This window comes from Rhipicephalus microplus, chromosome 4 (genome assembly GCF_043290135.1).
Source record: "Rhipicephalus microplus isolate Deutch F79 chromosome 4, USDA_Rmic, whole genome shotgun sequence".
Lineage (NCBI taxonomy): Eukaryota > Metazoa > Arthropoda > Arachnida > Ixodida > Ixodidae > Rhipicephalus > Rhipicephalus microplus.
The window spans coordinates 114,700,068-114,719,527 of record NC_134703.1 but is presented as its reverse complement, the minus strand read 5'-3'; the positions used below and the strand labels follow the sequence as shown (position 1 = coordinate 114,719,527).

The 19,460-nt window shown below is 44.9% G+C and overlaps 1 protein-coding gene across 4 annotated transcripts in view; it reads left to right on the top strand.

Annotated features, from left to right (window-relative positions):
- The window catches only part of LOC119172300 (transmembrane protein 245), a 57,731-nt gene that overhangs the window by 8,646 nt on the left and 29,625 nt on the right, over positions 1-19,460 (top strand). For 3 of the 4 annotated variants that reach the window (XM_037423355.2, XM_037423353.2, XM_037423354.2), the window contains 3 exons: positions 2,080-2,299; positions 7,055-7,201; positions 8,598-8,746. In XM_037423355.2, coding sequence (XP_037279252.2) covers positions 2,080-2,299; positions 7,055-7,201; positions 8,598-8,746 — 516 coding nt within the window. Of the gene's footprint in view, positions 1-2,079; positions 2,300-7,054; positions 7,206-8,597; positions 8,747-19,460 lie in introns of all 4 variants that reach the window. The other variant, XM_075893548.1, reaches the window with a different exon arrangement.

Below are 19,460 nucleotides of genomic sequence, written 5' to 3'. Positions count from 1 at the left end.
TTCCTGATTTCAACTTGGTGTGCTGCGCAGTTAGTGCAGACACTGTGAGGTGCTGCCACGTACCATGCCACGCTCTGTGGTGCCATAGTGGCACACTACAGAAGGAAACAGTGTTTTCGAAGTGAATAGCAGATGTGCTGTTTGGTGGGTCAGTTTTGGTTTGCCTGCTAAATTAGCCAGATTTCATAGCTCCGCGTTGATTACCAGTGGCCTCCTTACAGAAATTTCAAAGTGGCTGTCTACTAATCGCAGCAAGGACTTGAATTTGCCCATTTGACTGGACTGCTTATTTCCACTGGCTATTAAGTTAATTGTGTTAGCTTCTATAATTACTGCTGTAATTAATGTTTCTATGCATTTGAAGATGCTTTCTGACACAGTGAATGGAACGATGCATAGGCCCACAGGTACTTCTTTTCTGTAATTTTTCAACGGCAGTCGACACATTTCTTGAAAACACCCTGCTTATGCTCACTTAGTTGATAATTGTGTTACAGAAACAAGTACGACCTTTCCATGTTCGATTCTTATGTAGATTTGTCACTATTCCGTTTGTGTTTCTCCTTTTGTCGTTTTTTTCTTGTAAGCACAGATTTGTACCATCACTCAAAAAGTTAAGGTTTCTGCAAATCCATTGAAAATACCAGTTTCATGCAAATACACAGTTCACCCTGTTAAGAAATGCCGTGGAGAAAGTGAGATGTGACAAAGCTTGTGCCCATTTTAGAATGTGGCCTCGTGTTCATACCGGCTGGACGTTTAGAAAGGGTATGGGATATCATAGATACCTTAAGGGGTTGCTTTTTTAATGTATGTTGAGTTTGGGAGCATTCATCCAGCACACTAACAACTGCAATTCATGCTTGTGCCTGAGCTGTGTATATAATCGTGCATGCTACAAAGAAAGGATTTTCAGGTAGTGTGTGGCCACAGGAAGAAAAATGCTGCATTTAGATGTAATATGTGTCACTATGACTCGTTGTGTGCATTGTGCTGGTGTTTGCAGACTCATAGCAAGTTGCAGAGCTGGCAGAATGGGTGAACGTTAGCTGCTCATTGTGGGAAGCTGCCCATATAGCAATAACCTATTTGAAATGAAAGATCGGCAGGGCTGGAGATATGCTGCCGGTGGTGACAATCATGTTGTGACGGGTGATACATGGTGATGAGTCTGTCGTTAACAATAAATCTGTCGAATTATAAGCTTGTAAGTCTAGCGAACTCATTGTAATTGAGAAACTGAAGCCCTTTGTGAAAGCCATATAATAAGACTACTAAAAATGTGCATGCCAGTCTTGCATTAGGAGTAGCCTTTGTGCGGTATGCATGCTATATACTCGAACGATATGTAGAACACTGTATATAGCTGCTTAATATTATCAGAACTGATATTACGATGCACTTCATTTCAATTTGACATTGTATATCATAAGCGAATTCGATACGTTGCCTTGGATTGTTGCATTTGGATCTGAAATGATTATGCTAAGTAATTTGTCTCTTCTTACAAGATTCTTTACAAGATGTTACTGTTCCGAATTACAGTTGCACTCCCTTTATAAGACACATGCTCTGAGGATCAATTCTAGTCTTTTATATGAGGTGTCTTTTGTAAGTGATGTACCATGTATGCATTTTTTTATCAATACCTATTTGAATCTAGGCTCACTGGCATCTCTTACACCCATTTGCCTCTTACATCAGTGTCTCTTATAATCTACCGTACATGTCTACTCTTGTTCATTTCCTTGTAAATGCTAGTGTCTAGCTTAGCTAAGACTAATCAGTACTTTTTCATTACAATGTTTAATTAAGAATATAACTGTGTTCCTGGAGCCATTGTTTGAATACAAATCAAATATTTCAAGTTCTCTGTTATGAATAATTGGTTATTGTTTTTTCTTGTTTGTGTGAATATTTTACATTGGTACTTAATTTTCACTGTTTCTTTCTTTGAAGCTTAACGACTGTAAGAATAAGGGAGTAAATAAATAAATAAAGTGGAGTTGCCCAGGCTATCCTTATTCTTGGCATAGAAAACAAAGTGTTAGACCTCTATGAAACATTTTTTTTACGCAGGACAAAGGCACCAGCCACGAGGCTGACGGTGCTGACGGCAAAAGCAGCGCGTCATCAGACGAAGGGAAACTAGCGCCCCGGCACTCGGCTTTGCATCGACAACCCTCCCCGGCACCTGGATCGAGTGAGGGTGACATCATTCTGCCCGCCATCACAGTGAGGCCGGCCATCACCGTGCAGGACAGCGACCAGGAGAACAAAAACAAGGACGACGACGCCGGTACGTCATGAACCAGGTTCCATTTACGTCGTCACAGGGAAAGACCCCTGCATATCGAGCAGTGCACCTTGACAAGAGGCCACAACTTGAATGCCTGACATTATCACAATGCCTGAGATACATTTGCCCAAGAAAACACCGTGAATGCTTATGTTCCAAAGTACAGGCCGATAGGCTTGTACATAATTGATGTGGTAGTGTAAACAACCACGTGGACAGTGAAAGGACAAAGTGGTACACAGGGCTGAACGAGCAGCAGAAGAACATCCTGCAGGAGCATTGCATTTTGGATGCACAAATATGTCGGCTGTGTTCGGCTATCACTGTGTCTCATCTTGCTCTTTCGTCGTCCTGTGGTTCTTTGCGGTGCTGCATAAATGATGTAGATATTGTGTTACTCAAGCCTTAGCTAAGTTGTGGCTTTACCTTGAGACAGATTTCTGAATATGGGGGAGAGCTTGAAGTGTACAGAGGAAAGAACAGTGTTGTGACTTGGGCCAGTACTTGTGGGGCAATCACTTTTTGGGATCTGCATCTTTCATAACCTGATGCATTCCCACATACGTGCTGTGCATCGCTTAGGACGGCATGTATTAGGGGGTGTAACCGACTTTTTCTTGTACAGTACAATGCATGCCGTCTTGATGGAGCGCCAGGGGTGCTGTTACTCGTAAGAACCAGCACGTTGAGTGCCAATTCACACGAAATGGGGTCAAAATGACATTATTGTAGATATATATTGTTCAATAATCAACCTTTTAAAGGGACACTAAAGTCAAATAACAATTTACGTCCGAGTGAAAGCTCAATGAATGACAATATTTAAAACGACAATATTATCAACAACAGTGCCCTACTTACCAAGAAATTAAGGTAAATAGGGCACAAGAACACATGCGCCGCAGTAGGACATTCTCAAAATGATCCCGATGACATCATACAGACCGCCTACAATTAAACCACTAGTAATCGATCTAGCTGCACTAAATAAAAAACCTTCCGTGCATCAAGAGACGCAATAAAATGCTGCTGGTTCGTTTCTGTTTGATTCATAGAAAAAAGAACCGCCAGACGTTACTATGGAAAATGGTACGAGTGATTTGAAAATTCAATTTTCGCGTAGTTACACACGACAGGTGTTGCCATCTAGCGGGGCCCAATTGAATAGAAAAAACATCTGCCATCTCGAAGCCAATGGCGGAAAATTGATCAATGGCCGTTGTTGTCGCTGTGGCTCCTGCTGCTTTCGGTCTGCTGCTACTAGCGCAGTAAAGCCGGGCAACATAGTGCACGGCAGTGACGTGAGTCGGTCCGTTTGGTCCGCTTCTTGAGGCGGGTAATTTGAAGTGCGCTAACCCGATGCGGACCGCTGAAACATGATTTTATTTCAAAATAGGTCCTCCCTTGGCACAAAAGTAACACTATGAGGTTTCTGGACTGCTATTTCAACAATCAACGTCGACATAATAGTTGCCTTTAGTGTCTCTTTAAGGCTTAAACTATGATGAGCTGTTGATGACTGGGCTAATTTTACGGCAATTATTTAAGGGATAATACGATTTAAAAAACAAAAGTTTTGTTAATCTGTAGCCAAGTGCAATGGAATATTTGCTGTATGTATAGGCTTTTATGTGAATTTCAAATATGTAATTAGTTTTATAGTAAGTTGCACAGTTTTTGTTTTGTGCCATGACAATTTATAAGTATAGTTCGGTTTGGACAAATTTTTTATGCCACTAACCTTTTATGATTCTTAGCAATTAATAGCCCGTACTGCTCCACATCAACTGTGGAATGCAAATAACTATGGAGAAAGCACATATAAGACATTTTAATGGACAAGGAAAATGTTAATGTGAGAGCTCTTTGAATCATCAGCCCATAGTAATCTCTTAGCTTAGGTTTTGTAACAATCATACAGGCAATATCAAGTTTTAATCACCCTCTGCAAGCTAAAAATTATGTGGGCGAAACTTCATCCCGATCGGGCTATCGGAAGTACCACAAACATGATCTCCAAACTCAAGTTGCCCAAAAATGGATCTTGTGAAAAACGCATTTTCAAGGCATAAGTGAAAGCCCCGCCGCGGTGGTCTAGTGGCTAAGGTACTCGGCTGCTGACCCGCAGGTCGCGGGTTCGATTCCCGGCTGCGGCGGCTGCATTTCCGATGGAGGCGGAAATGTTGTAGGCCCGTGTACTCAGATTTGGGTGCACGTTAAAGAACCCCAGGTGGTCAAAATTTCCGGAGCCCTCCACTACGGCGTCTCTCATAATCAAATGGTGGTTTTGGGACGTTAAACCCCACAAATCAATCAAATCAATCAAGGCATAAGTGAAAGCTCGCCTACGCGGAAAAAATGTTTTTTAGAAAAGCTGTATAGTCCGGCTTTTTTTTAGTCCTTAGTAACTTTGCAGCGCTGCCTTTACCTACATTTTTTAAGATTATTCCTTCTATCATGAAAACTTGGAAATCATGGGAATTTTGAGCTCATGGCTTCAGTGAACTCCTCATGCAAAATGCAATGGCAAGCAACCAGGTGACAATTTTCATGGGACTCTAGACAATGAGCACTTTTTGGTCGTTAGCAGCCACCTTGTGCTCTTTAAAAGAAATTTTACCCTGCCTCGAGTTTAAGTGGTGTTTTCGTGTTTTTGTTTTTGTCGTGAAAGTAGAGAAACTGTACTTCTGAAAAGAAATAAAAACGAGAAATATGCAATTTCGGAAAAAAAAGTTGAGTTTTTTAACTCGCATTTCCTCTTAACAAGGAGCTCCATATTTTGTGTCAAGAAACTTCTAAGGTGGTATGTTGTTGCTCTGCATATATCCAAGTGAGTCATAATATTTATTAAGAGAATAAGTAATTATTAATCATGCAGTAAGTCATTTTGTGTTCATGAATAAAAACAGATACTTGACTCGGAGTATGTGCGAACATTAAGATTGGATTCAAGCATTTCGACAAATGAAAAAAAAAATTCTTCTGACATGACCGTCATTGGCAGCTTGTGCAGCGTCCTGCCAAGCATGTTAGTGTCTAACAATGATTCTTCTGACATGACCGTCATTGGCAGCTTGTGCAGCGTCCTGCAAAGCATGTTAGTGTCTAACAATCTAAATATGCAACACAAGGTTTAAAATGTGCGTGTGTGCGTTTTTTTTTTTAATATGTGATCAGTATTTTACCTTCCTCTGTATTATCAAGACTACTTTGATAGTCAACCTACCCCTGCAATACAATAAAAATAACTTTGTATGATCACTTCATCAGAGTTGCCGTGCATTATTCAGTCATCACAGACATAATAGGTAACTAATTGTGCCGCTTTCAATGTACTGTATACAGCATGTTTTCTTCTTGTGCCTTTTTCACTTATCTTGACGTTTACGACCTTGCTTGTGTGCATTTTTTTAGACATGCACCATTCCTAATAGAAGATAGGACTATGCATTCAAGTTATGTGTAGTTATCTAAACCAGTTATGAAGTTTGGAGAACAAGTAAAACAATGCCACAGTACTAAGTATTATATTGTAGAGATTGCCAGAGACGTAAAACGCCTCCATTGAAACCTACAGGATTTCCCCAATCAATAAAACCCCTTAAATCTCCATTTGAACAAGTAGGAATGGATCTACTTGGTCCATTCTCTACGTCATCAATGGGCAACCGATGGATAGTAGGGGCGACAGACTACTTAACCTAATATGCCTAGACAGCCTCTCTTACCAGGGGCATGGCTATAGAAGTTGCTGAATTTTTCGTCATTCACATTTTACTGCGGTGCCCCAAAGGTGGTTATCGAAGAACTGTATTCACAGCCGATCTGACGCAGTTCATTATAAAACTTACCCACACATGTCATAGGAAAACAACGGCTCACCACCCCCAAACGAATGGGCTAACCGAGCGACTCAACATAACTCTAACCGATATGTTGTCCATTTACGTTGACTTGGAGCACAGTACGTGGGACGAGATACTGCCGTACACCACTTTCACTTATAATACTGCTGTGCAGGAGACTACTACACTGACGCGATTCCAGCTAGTCTATGGCCGAATAGTTACCACACCATTAGATGCAATGCTGCCTGTAAGCGACAATATTGTCCAACTTATACAAACTGTTTGAAAGTTTATTTCATCACAGAACATGTTCGTGCGAAGTACATTGCTGCTCTTACCATCATCCTCATCGAGGATGGCATATTGAGGAAGGCATATTGATTCGTTTGGAAATGAAAAAGCAGGTTATTACTGGAGAGAGTGGGTCAAGCTTTCCTCTCGATATTTTGCACCATTGTTTTACTACGAATCCTGAAATGTATTTTTTTTTAATTTAAAAGCAAGGTTTGTGTAAATGAACTTATCTATGCTCGCTTGATATTGTGTTTTGTTCTTTCAAAATTCAATAAAAGTTGTTTTATTAGTAGTAAGTCAATTACAAGACCTTAATAGATGTACAATTGATACCCAGATCACTTAACTTCTAGATAGTGCCACCAGTTGGTTTATTTTGGGGACTTTCTGGCTCACTTGGCTTTACGAGTGGTCATTACAACCTTTAAAACTGTAATTTGTAAATGTAGCTGTACTTAATATGCTCTCAGTTTTATTTTAGGTTGGTTATCTCAGAGACCCTTGAAGTTTTTTAGAATTTTTTTTCCTGCCGATCTAAGAATTCGACACAGTGTCCATGGTGATATTGCAATATTTTGGCAACATGTCTTACTTGTCCCAAATGCCTCTGCAGAGACGAAAGGCAGTAAGAATGCCGGGAGGAGTAGGCTGTACCTGTCCACCCTGGTGTGGGCATGCCTGCTGGCTCAACTGTGGCGCTACATCTGGCTCCTGCACCTTACCTACGTGCCCTTGCTGTACACCGTCATCAAGCGAGTGGGCAAGTCGCATTGTTGACTCTCCAGCATTTGCATTGCACTGCAGATAGTCAAGCATGGTAAAAGTGTCAGGTTTTTCTCGCTCGAATCATGACAGAGAAACTTCGCGCCACCGCTGCGGTTGCCAAGCTACAGTCGGGACTAGCGCTGGGCTGTTTTGCATGCTTTATTACTGGCTGCAACAACCAAAGAAGAGCAGAGGAATACAGAAGTCACTCGTGTGGTGTGCTTTCGGAGCAGATTAAAGAACCTGGAGTTAGCAGTACCATATGAAGTCCTTCACTACATTTTTCTCATAGCGTATTTTACAATTTCAGGGTGCAAAATGATAAAGCATCATTGTTAGTTGTGTTAGTAAAAGAATTTTTTTTCTTTCTTTCTACAAATAGTCTTCTGGAAGCTACTCTGTCTTAGCGTATTATGTTTGTATATAAATTGACTCATTCGGTCTTTTATTTCACTCAACTTACCATTTTCAGAACTTCATGAACAAGACAACATGCCTATGGTATAAGAGCAATTGCAAACGCATCAGTGTTAGTGCCTAAATGTGCCCTTCATGGCAGGCATACATGGAAGTGTTGATTTGTCAGCAGTGCTAAGTGTTATTTTAATTTTAGAAGACAACTCAAACATCAACTTAGAGGTAACTTAGCGGCCCTGGTAAGAATACTTATGGCCTGCATCATCTTTATGTCAACCATAAGCACACGTCAGTACTGTAGTGCAGTTTTGTATTCCGTGGTTTGGTTTTATTCAGTATATAGAGTTGCGTCTCCAATTCAACACGTCATTGTGCCTTTTGCTAATTAATAATCTACATGCGTTCTTACCAGTTATAAGTTTGTGAATATGCTCAGGGCACCCTGGTGAACAAGACTTGGGATCTCATGTAACATTTATTCACTGGGAAACAGTATTTTTGCACACCATATTTTTTAAGAGTGCCAAAGACTTCATGAGATCATCACAGCAGTGTCTATTCACACATATATACCTCTATAATGCAGACTGCATGCTATCATCACTTGTGGAGTGCAAAGCTTTTCACATGATATAAAACAAGAATTCAACATATCTCGTGTTCTCTGTAATTGCTGTGCATTTTTCAGCAAGCTCGTGAGCTTCACAACGCCTTAGTTTATCTACGAAAATATTTTCTGGTAGTACGTGCATGAAACCTTGCACTCTTAAAAGTGGAGCAGTTTTTTTTTTCGTCCTTTTAAGATTAAAATTTCATGTCACTTCACGGCAGTGTTACCGATAAGATAATGGGGCTAGCTAAATTTCTGCAATTTACTGAATTGTCAACGTGCTTCGTATATTGTGATCTTTACCAAATGTGAGGGCATTTTTGGCAATGTGCAGCACATGCTGAACAAATCGTATGCGTTTCAGGAAGCCACTTGAACCTGTGGAGCTGTCTGCAGGATCAATCACGCACTGTGTGCTGGACGTTGCGTAACTGGTACGACGAACGCAGCCAGGCCCTTTTCCCGGCCCCAGTGCATGGACTGTGGCGACTGCTGAGGGAGGGAGACAAGCGGGTGCGTACTGATTCCTTCAAATTGAAATTAAGAGCTTGAAGGAAACCTGTCTGGCTGGGATGAAACATGATAGAACAGACAAAGTACTATCCGAATAAAAGTTAAGATAGAAACATTGCTTCCACCAGACATTGCCATGCGTCTTGCATAGGTGTGACTTCGAAGTTGCCCATGTGCCTGCATGCAAATTATGCGTGCACTTGTAAATGCGAAAGATGGGCTCGATTGAAGCCTTTCTTGGTATTGTGTACAAGGTCCCCTGCGCGGACTGTGAAAGTGTTTCATCAGGGAGAGCAGCGAATTTTGACGGCGCCTGTGCCAACTTCAGAACGACGTGGAAGAGAAAAATTCGAGGAGCACATGGCTTAGACAGCTTACACCAATGGTTGGATGAATGTTAGCGCAGGTAATTAGTAAAAAAATAAATTGGAAATCATGGCCGTATCTCAACTTCCTCGAGATGTACAATTCACAAAGCATCCACTCGATCAAAATGATGAAAATTTCTCTTTGTGCCACGTGTTGTGCGTGCATCATGCGCTAAACCCGATTTAGGAGACCCTCCTAGTTGCTTAGCCTCAATGTGAAGAAGGCTGAAGCCTTGTTACATTTGAACTTATATTTGCTCAGTGTACTGTCTTTCTTTTCTTGTAACCATTCCTTCTCTCTCTACCTTCAACACCGTGTTTGCTGAACGTATAAATTTTCGTGTCCAGTACATTTTTGTTATACATTGTGCTTTTGAGGAAGTTTTACATTGAGGGCTCCTTCCCTAGATGTAAGGGAACAACATAAGGATTCTTGAACTGTATAACTTCTGTCAAGAAAGTTACTGAAGCAAGCTATGGGAGTAGACAAGTTTGTATTCTATAATGCTAAAGCTTAAGCGCAAAAAAGGCATATACAAGACAAACAACGAGAATCTCGTGGGGGTTGGGGGGGGGGAAGGTGAGGATGTTTATCAATTTGCCCAGCCACAGTACTATTCACACCATTGACATTGGCCTGTTCTCTTTGTGAGGACATCCATTGGTAGTGATGGGGGTATGTGGCACCTCCTGGGCGTGGTGGCAACAGTGAACATCCGGCCTATGTGCGGGTAGTGTGTGCGTGGACGGTGTTGTGGTTGGACGTGAGTGGCGGGTGATTCGGGGAGTGAGGCCTAACGAACACGAACGAGCATGACAAGTGGAGGCTCGTCCGGGATTGGACCGACTGAAATTCCCGATGAATTCGTACAGTTTATGCTGCGTCAGACAAATGGATCGGCTATCGAACGCGAGCGCATAGCATCTGAGCTGACGGCAGGCGTTAATGTCCGCCCCCGTGGTTCCCGGAGACAACGAGCGCCGACCGGCCTTTGTTGGACCGCTGGCTACACAAATGTCGGCGACGGTGCCAGCGTCCATTGCGACCACGTTGCCTAGGTTCGCGGGCTTCCAGGATGTGCAACACCCGGAGGAATTCCTCAGCAAAATGGAAAATTTTTGCCTGATTAACGGCGTAGCTCTGGAGGACCGAGTTCGCCGCGTCGTTACCGCAGCGCTTGACGGCAGAGCGAAATTGTGGCGTCGTTTTGCAGGTCCCTTCGCTACGTGGCATGCCTTTGTCACCGCTTTCCGACGGGAATACGCATCGGCCGACGAAAAGAAGTGCCTGAAGGAAGAGTTGGTGGCACGCACTCAGCACTCGGAGGAGAACTTGAAAGAATTTATTTATGTTATTTCCGAGTTCTACGACCGAATCGGAGAGGAGGTTGCCGACGACATCAAGGTCGACAGAATGCTGCGCCAAATGCACCCCCAGCTGCAAGACTTGGTAGCGGGGTCCACCTTCTCAACCTTGAAGGCCCTGGCGGATGCGGCCGATGGCCTGATGGAGCGAGTGCGGCGCCGGCTACAATATCGGCCTCCTGCACCCAAAACAAATCAGGTCGCGCGCGACTTGGCATATTCGGCGCATGGCATGCCTGACGCAATGGTAATGCCCCAGCACTCCGCAGCAGTCGTCTCCGCGCCGAATGCCGGTTGGACACCTGGGTGCGCATGGCCCCTCCACCCCGCAGCAGTGCAACCGTCATACCACCGGGACCAGTGGCCCATAATTCAGGCCCAATCTGTCGGCGCACCAACGTACCGACCACCAGCAGGGCGTCGACCTCAGCGGGCCCCGACCCAAGTTGTTTGCCGACGATGTGGCGGCGTCGGCCACATTGCACGCAACTGTGCGAGTAGACCGCGTCAAGACAATGCCCCTTGCTTCCAGTGCGACCATCCAGGGCACTTCCAGGCTCAGTGCTCGGGAAACGGGCACCAGTAGGCACCGGTTCGGCGGGTTCCTACTGCAATTTTATTATGCAAGTTGCATCTGCAGCCGGAGGAGAGAAGGAGCCGCTCTTGGATATTCGAATCGGCAGTACGACGTTCCGTGCATTGCTCGACACTGGGTCCAGCGTGAGTCTCCTTGGTCCACTAGCCACCAGTGAGGCATGCTCTTCGGGGGGAAAAAGAAAACGCGAAACTCGAACACTCCGCTTGGCATCAGGTTGGTCCCAGAGCTCCGAGGCTACAAAATGCAAAATAGAGTGGGATGGCGGCTCACGGGTTCAAAAATTTATTTGTCTGCCTCACCTGTGCCAGGATGTTGTGCTCGGAAGGGACTTCCTTACAGCCACTGGCATGTCCTTGCACATAGCTTTGGGCGGGTGGACTATAGGTATGGAGCCACAGCTTGTTGTTCCATTTGCCAAACCAGACAGGAAGGTTGCCCCAGATCCACTGGATGATGCCAATTGCCTTGGAAACTTGTTTGAGCAACAGCCAGACGTTGTGGCATGCAACACCATTAGTGGCTCAGGACAGCAAGCAGAAGTGATGCGTGAGTTTAGGGGCCTGCTGGGAGAATATGAGGCACTCTTCACAAAGTTGCCTGGTTGTGCAACACTCATTGAGCACTCTATCGACACAGGTGACAGCGCACCAGTGCGCACGAAACTGCGCTTAGTCAATCCAAAAAAACAATGCATCATGGATGCTTGCTTTGGACGAGATGCTAGAAGCAGGCCTAATCAGGCGGATTATAAGCAGCTGGATAAGTGCACCAGTCCTGGTGGGAAAGAAATCCGGAGGCTACCGGATGGCTGTCGACTGCAGACGCTTGAACTCCTGCACAAGGGTACCAGTGTACCCAATGCCTCGCACTGATTGGCTCCTGGCTCAGCTAGGTAATGCACAATGATTTACAAGCTTTGACCTCTCCCAAGAGTTCTTCCAAATTCCACTGCGGGAACAAGATGTTGAGAAGACTGCATTCATATGTCATAGGGGCACCTTCGAATTCACAAGGATGCCGTTTGGTGTGGCTGGAGGCCCAGCCACATTCCAAGCTTTAATGGAGAGGATTCTTGAGGGCATAAACCACAAATTTGCCATGGCGTTCCTTGATGATGTTTTGGTGTACTCTCCTACAATAGAACAACACCTTGTACACGTCCGTGAAGTCCTCGAAAGCATCAAGAATGCAGGGCTCACAATTAATCCAACCAAAGTACAACAATGCACTCAATCCCTCACCTTCCTTGGTCACGTATCTCCAGGAGAGTGCCGACCAGACCCAGAGAAGGTGCGTGCAGTGGCAGAGTACCCACGGCCATCCAACATGAAGCAACTGCAGGCATTTCTGGGCTTAGCTGGATATTACAGGAACTTTATTCCACAATTTTCACTCACTGCTAAGCCCTTTGCCAACTTGCTCAAGACGCAACAGAAGTGGCAGTGGACGAGCATTGAAGAACAGTCATTTGTGACTCTCCAAGCAAGGCTGGCAACAGATGCAGTTCTGAGCTTGCCAGACTTCAATGCACCATTTGTAGTTGAAACAAATGCCAGCAGTGTTGGTATCGCCGCAGTGCTGCTGCAACGTCGGGATAACATTTTGAAGCCAATTTCATTCATCAGTAGAGGCTTGTCGGATGCGGAGCATAATTACACAGTCCAGGAGTGGGAGTGTTTGGCCGTCGTGTGAGCTGTAGAGAAATTCCGATCTTATTTGGAATTCACAGAATTCGAAGTGCACTATGATCATGCGTCATTGGCTTGGATGTTCACCACTGAGCAGGCATCTCCTCATGTGCGGCGCTGGGTGCTACGCCTTCAAGGGTTTCAGGGCAAAATTAAGCACCGTCGTGGTAAGGCCAACATTCCTGCTGATGCCCTAAGACGGGCACCTGTTCAGCCAAACTCCAATACAGCAGCTGAAAGCCTGCCTGAGAGACTTTTGCCACTTAACTTGGACACTGACGAAGGCTCTGTCACGTTAGAAACCTGCCTGCCAACCACCATTGAGGACCTCAGTGCTATAAACTGTGCGAAAAAACTAGCACAGGAACAACAAGATGCTCTTTTGCGTGACATAACTAGAACAAAGGCACTGCCGAAACCTGTCGTCTGGAGTACCTGGCATCCACGTCTCATCTAGAGCCATCAGGACTTTTGGTGCAATGTCGCGGTGACCGTACAGTAGCCTGGTTGCCTACTCACCTTCGCCCCTTGGTCCTGCAGATGGCCCATGACCACCCGAAAAGTGCCCATGCAGGATTCTACAAGACACTGCGGCGCATCAGAGACAAGTTTGTGTGGTTGGGCATGAGCACTGACACTTCGAAGTATGTCCGCAGTTGCTCAGTCTGTCAAAGGACGAAAGCACAGCGTTGCAAACCCGAAGGGTTTATGGCAAGCCAATGGCCTGCAGCACCAATGGAAAAACTTAGTATCGACTTAATGGGGCCGTTACCTACCAGCCCTCGGGGGCACAAGCACTTGCTGGTCATTGTTGACAAATTTACCAAATTCATTGAGCTCTTCCCTCTTCGTGCAGCAACAACACAGCAGATAGCCAGCCGTGTGGAAGAGTTCATCTGCAGACACGGGGTACCTACTGCTATTTCTAGCGATAATGGGAAGCCCTTTGTTAGTAAATTATGGAAGAACCTGCTTAGGCGATGGAGCATCTCGGAGCGCCACACGGTGCCTTACAGGCCAGCTGGACAGATGGTCGAGCGCCACAATGGCACCGTGAAGCAGTGCATTCGTGCATACTGCAATGAGCACAAAAACTGGGACCAACACATTCCCGAGATTGCTTTTGCAATGCGAACCGCTGTAAGTGCTGCTACTGGATACACCCCAGCCCTCCTCTGCTATGGCCGTGAACTCCGAACACTCTGGCAACCCACCGAAGACAAGCAAGACGCTGAGCCTGCAATATCATCTTCTCACGCTTGCGCAGCAGAACTTCAGTCTCATTTGGCAGAGGTCATGAATGCTGCACGGCAGGATCAGCAACATGCTTGGCGTGCCCAGAAGCAGCACTACGACCAGCGACGCCGCGCCACGACATTGGAGGAAGGCGACCTTGTTCTGCGAGAAACCCACATAGTCAGTGACACTGCAAGAGGCATCTCATCAAAGCTGGCACCAAGGCGAAATGGTCCATTGCGCATCTGCAGACGTATTGGTGGAAACACTTTCAAGCTCGTTTGCCCACAGACTGGGAGAGCTTGTGGCGAGGCCCATGCCGACCAGCTCGTCAAATACCATCCTCCATGGTCAGCGGGGAGCTTCACGCTTCAAGGGGGGGACGGGCTGTGAGGACATCCATTGGTAGTGATGGTGGTATGTGGCGCCCCCTGGACGTGGTGGCAACAGTGGACATCCGGCCTGTGTGCGAGTAGTGTGTGCGCGGACGGTGTTGTGGTTGAACGTGAGTGGCGGGTGATTCAAGGAGTGAGGCCTAACGAACACGAACGAGCATGACATCTTCAATATCGAGAGCCCTTGTGGATGTCGAACTCCCAATAGAAGATAAACTTGCAATTCCTCTGCTTCCCTTTCTCCCTGCCCCTCAATTCTCGTGCAAGTCGTGTGAAGCGTCCTCTGACGGTACACTGCATGCCCCAGGCCCGGCGTGCCATAAGCATTGTATTTGTGCAAATTAAGCGCTGAGTTTACAGAAGCCTGATTTATTTATTGCAAAACAAAAACACTAGCATTTTTATAAACATTCTGTAACAAAACGAGACGAAACGTCATCAAGATGATGAGAGGGTGCAAACAGCCAATAGGTGAGCTGAGAGCTTTCAGAATTGTTTTCATCGCATAAAGAAATCTAGATCAATATTGGAAGGCATAATTTTTCGAAGATTGAAATTGAAGAATGTAATGAATTTAACAATTTATTTGCTTTAATGTCTTGAGTTGAAGCTTGGTGGAGTCACATTTTGACAAATCATTCAGTTGTAGGGGGCTACTTGCAATTTTCGCAAACTCTGTGCGGAATTTGAGTAAGTCAGACATAGGGCAAGCTAATTCGATTCTCCCACCAAAGTGCTTAAATTTTTTATGCAACCCATACGTCAGGAGACCCTTTTTGTCCGTTCTATCGGAAGGAACTGGGCTTCCTCCCATTTTGTGCCAGTTTTGTGCCAAAATGATTGACAGAACTGTCAAGTTTGGTAGCTGTTATCACGTCTGACTATCAGATAAGCCTTGACCAATCGTGTGCGGCACTCTGTCTCCTCTTGGTGATATTTTATTCTGTTCTGTCATGGAACGCTTATAGAATAGTTTCCTGAGGCATGCCAGCCGCCTGCAAAATGGCTGTCGGCCAATACACAGGGTCGTAAGGCTGATCCTAAATGATCACGTCGCCCACAACCAGCAAGAAGGGATGCTTCTTGCACATATTGAAATTCCCGTTACGTGTTTTGATAACAAAACCGACATACCACAGTGGCAAATCAGCGTGTGAAAACTGTATTACATGACTGCCAGTGCACCATGAGTCCCATAATGTCATTTGGACTAGCTTGAACACCCAATGTCATTTTCTGTATCTGCACTTGCAAAATTACCAAATTTATTCCTGTGCATGTGTTACAAGTTGTTCTCACGAGCGTGAATTACTTCATTTCACTTTTTATTTCCTTAAGGGCCTCCTCAAGGAGAGTATTACATAAAGGGTGGGGTTACAATTGAGCGACATATATACATAATGATAATACACAATCATACATACAAAAAAATTATACGTAAACAATATATATACATTTGTAAATTATGCACGTCAACCAGATATGCATATGATTAGTAGCCACATATAAACGTAAGAGTAAATTAGTGCTTAAGCTTCTCAGCAAATGATGATGGGCAGGTGACATCAGCGATAGAACGGGGCAGGCCGTTCCACTCAGTCAAGAGTGGCAGAAAAAGGAGGCCGAGAAGGCCTCCTTTTTCTGCCTCTCATTGTGCGATCGTGCGATTACGTTTATCGGGCAGTTACGTGCGATCCACATGCTCTGTAACCGCTAGTCTGCAGAGGGCTCAAGTTTCATGGCACGCACTAGATTACGAGCCTTTGGTGGTGCTGCCACGTGGGTCCGTAGCTACTTGCAGACACCCAATATGCGGATGAGATGTAAGAAGGCTTCTTTAAATACTAAATGCAACAGAAACTTTTTTCATCTAGTATAATGAATTAAGTGCTAATGAGAGTAAAGTAAGAGCAGGTCGCATTCGTTCTAACAATGCTTCCTACAAAAAATTGGCCCCTAATGTGCATGTTACACTGCATATGTCGTCGATAAACGATAGTCTTGCATCTGGAGAGAGTGAACAAAACGTTTATTTGATGTTCTGCGCAAAAAAATTTGGTGAATGGTATTCTGGAAGCGCTGCGTTAGTTCCTCGAGCGCGTAGCTGAGGTGAACGAGTGCATCGAGGCATGTTAGACACGAGCGTCATCTGGCAGTGTGAAAACGAAGGAAGGCGTGCGTGCCTGCGGAGAAAGATGCGCGCTTGTCTCGGAGGTGAAAAGGTGTAGAACGCAAAGCGACGGGCAGGTGCCACCACCGTGTCGTTTTAGCAAAGCGTTGGAAGCACTTACCTTTTTGAGCATCGCGTTGAACTGTCAGCACAGCGTGATAAACACTACGATCCTTAGAACTACTTTTGTGTGCCTTCGTTAGTATAAAGGCACACATACAAAACATGGACGTATTGTTATGGTGTCTCAGATATGTGCAATAATTGCTTTTTAATTCACAATTGCACAAGTATGAACGCTGAATCTTGAGTAATATTGATGGGCGCTGCGGATGGGGTTGGCCGTTTGGTGCCGTTTGAGGTATCGATAAGTGTGGACAAACAGACAAATGTACAGACAGACAGACATACCAAAATTTTTTCGTCGAAGGTCCCCAATAAGGACTATCGTCTTTAAAACTATGCCGAAAACGTGAGCCGTGAATGCAATGCCCTATCCTCGGATTTTATCCTCCTCCTTCGGTACGTAGGCAAGCGTCTCAGACGGCCGCCCCCTTCGAACACAGCAATGCTCTCACAGTTTCCTCCGAGCAGCCGTGATGTCACGTGACTGAGTGGTACGGAAGTGAGCGGTCTCACGCGGTGGCCGGTCACAAAACGCTGCAGAAGGCATGGCCTTTGAGATTGCGTGCTGATGGCAAAAGGCTCCGAATTGAAAAGAGAGCGACGTTCCAGGCATAGGTTTTCTAGAAGGCGTTGGTTCTAACTGCTCGTATAATCCTAAATTTCCCTTTATAGAACCCTTGCTGTAATGTAATACTATACTACAGTATTTACTCGAAAATAGGTCGGGCACGATTATAGGTCGACCCCTACTTATAGTGTTCTACGGGAAAAAAAAAGTGAAAAAATAATTGAATGTAGGTCGGTCTATGTTTCTTTTTTTACTTTAGAAACAGAAAAACTTGAACGTAGCACATCTTTGTTTACACAATTTAGTGACTTCATTGCTGCCGGGGCCGTCATCTTGTCAGATGTGCAAAATGTTGTCATCAGATTTTTCGCAAGTATCCGCAGCTTTTCAAACGACGTCGTTCTCGCTGCCGATCGCTGGGCCGGGAAAAGCACGACGCCGTCCGTTGCACACAAACAGATGGTCCTGCTGTTTTTGCCAACCCCTAATTTGGTTAACTTCTCATTTACACAGAACTCGGGCTGCTCGGCACAATTGCTCGAGTCCTCAACAAAAAATATCACTTGGCGCTTGAAGTCACCTGTGTAGCTCTAACGACCTGACATCGGTGCAACCGCGCACAAGCAAATGGTGGTGGTAGTTAGAAGAAGAAGAAGGCGCCTAATTTCTACAGCCCAGTAGGAAGCACAGCACAGTGCCTAAAGCAAATGTGAACCGTCAGCCTGTCACGCTGATCGTACAACGAACAAAGCGTGAGGCGGCGAGGCCTCACGCCAGTGCCAGTGCAGCTGCACGCCTCAAGGCAATACTGGAAGCACGGCTAGCGGGCTAGGGACTTCACAGCCTATACCTAAGAAAATCGTAGTTTACATTGCAAACATGGCGGAGCGGCTGCATTTCGCTGGGGTACAGTGTACTAGAAGGGCCAGAGGAGTGAACGAGGCGGCAGTGCCGCATCTCGGCTGATCCTCCGGCGGGTGACAGTAGGGGCGGAGCTGTAGTCACATGGTACTGAAGATCATGGTACTGAGCCGTAGCCTGCGAAAGCGTGTAGTTGCTCGTTTTTAGCGCGTTTAATGTGTTTCTGAGTCTTTATTTTGAACAGTGAATGTCTCGACGCAATGCGTCATTTCAGAGGCCAGTCGCCGCCCCCCCCCCCCTCTAAAAATAAAGAAAAAAACATGTACAATCGGAATGTGCATGAATCCGCCTAGCTTCTCAATAAAGCAGCGCTTTGAGATGCGCTACATCATAAGTGGCTACTGGCGAACTACAAAAAGAGAAGTATCAAAAGCGTGATTAACTCCAATGCTTGTTTTGTCAGCAGTCTCTTCGATATCCAGAGCACTGTTCCTCATATGAGTCCACATGCGCTCGATTGTTTTATGAGAAACCCAAGTATAATTAACGTCACAACATTTATATCGGCGACGACTCAGTTTTATCGTGCCAGTTTTGCCGAATGTAATGATGAATGATTTCTGAAAGGCTTATCTTGTTTTAACCGTGTTCCTTCCTGCTTTTTTTATGCAAGCTCCAATTGCTTATAATATCAGAAGGCCGAGCCAGGGAGCCAAGCTGAAAGAACGTGTGTATCTCCGAGTCATGAACTATACGCGAAAGGGGTTATCTTAAACATATTAAAAAGTTCGTGTTGTATATATAACCCATCTGTTAATCTGTGTAAATTCACTGTAACCAGTTCTCATTTTGTATCAACAGCTTAAATTGTGCTGCTTTCCAAACATTCTATTGACGGGGCGCCATGGCAAGCGAGCAAATTTGTGATGATGTTTTGTATTATAAGCGTAGTTCTTTTATTAAGTGTCAAAAGTGTAGGCGGGCAGTGGGGCATTTTGTTCTGAGAAATTTAACTTTTGTATATATATATACACACAAGTACACACATTGAAGTCACACGTCACCGTCCTATTAACAATATCCATGCAATGCCCCTTAAAACTTAAAAGACAGCTGCTATTTTTATGCTGTGCATTTCTCCGACTACGTTAGACTTGAACTAGTTTTGAGACCTCATACTGCTGAAAAAGTGAAGTTTACAGTGCGCGTTTGTGCAGACACGCTATATTCAGCTTCTCCAACCGTAAATGTTTGGCATATGCGGCTACCCAGGAAGGCACTCTTTCTTTCTTTATTTATTTTTTTCTTTCTTTATCTTTTTCTCTTTCTCTCTCTCTCT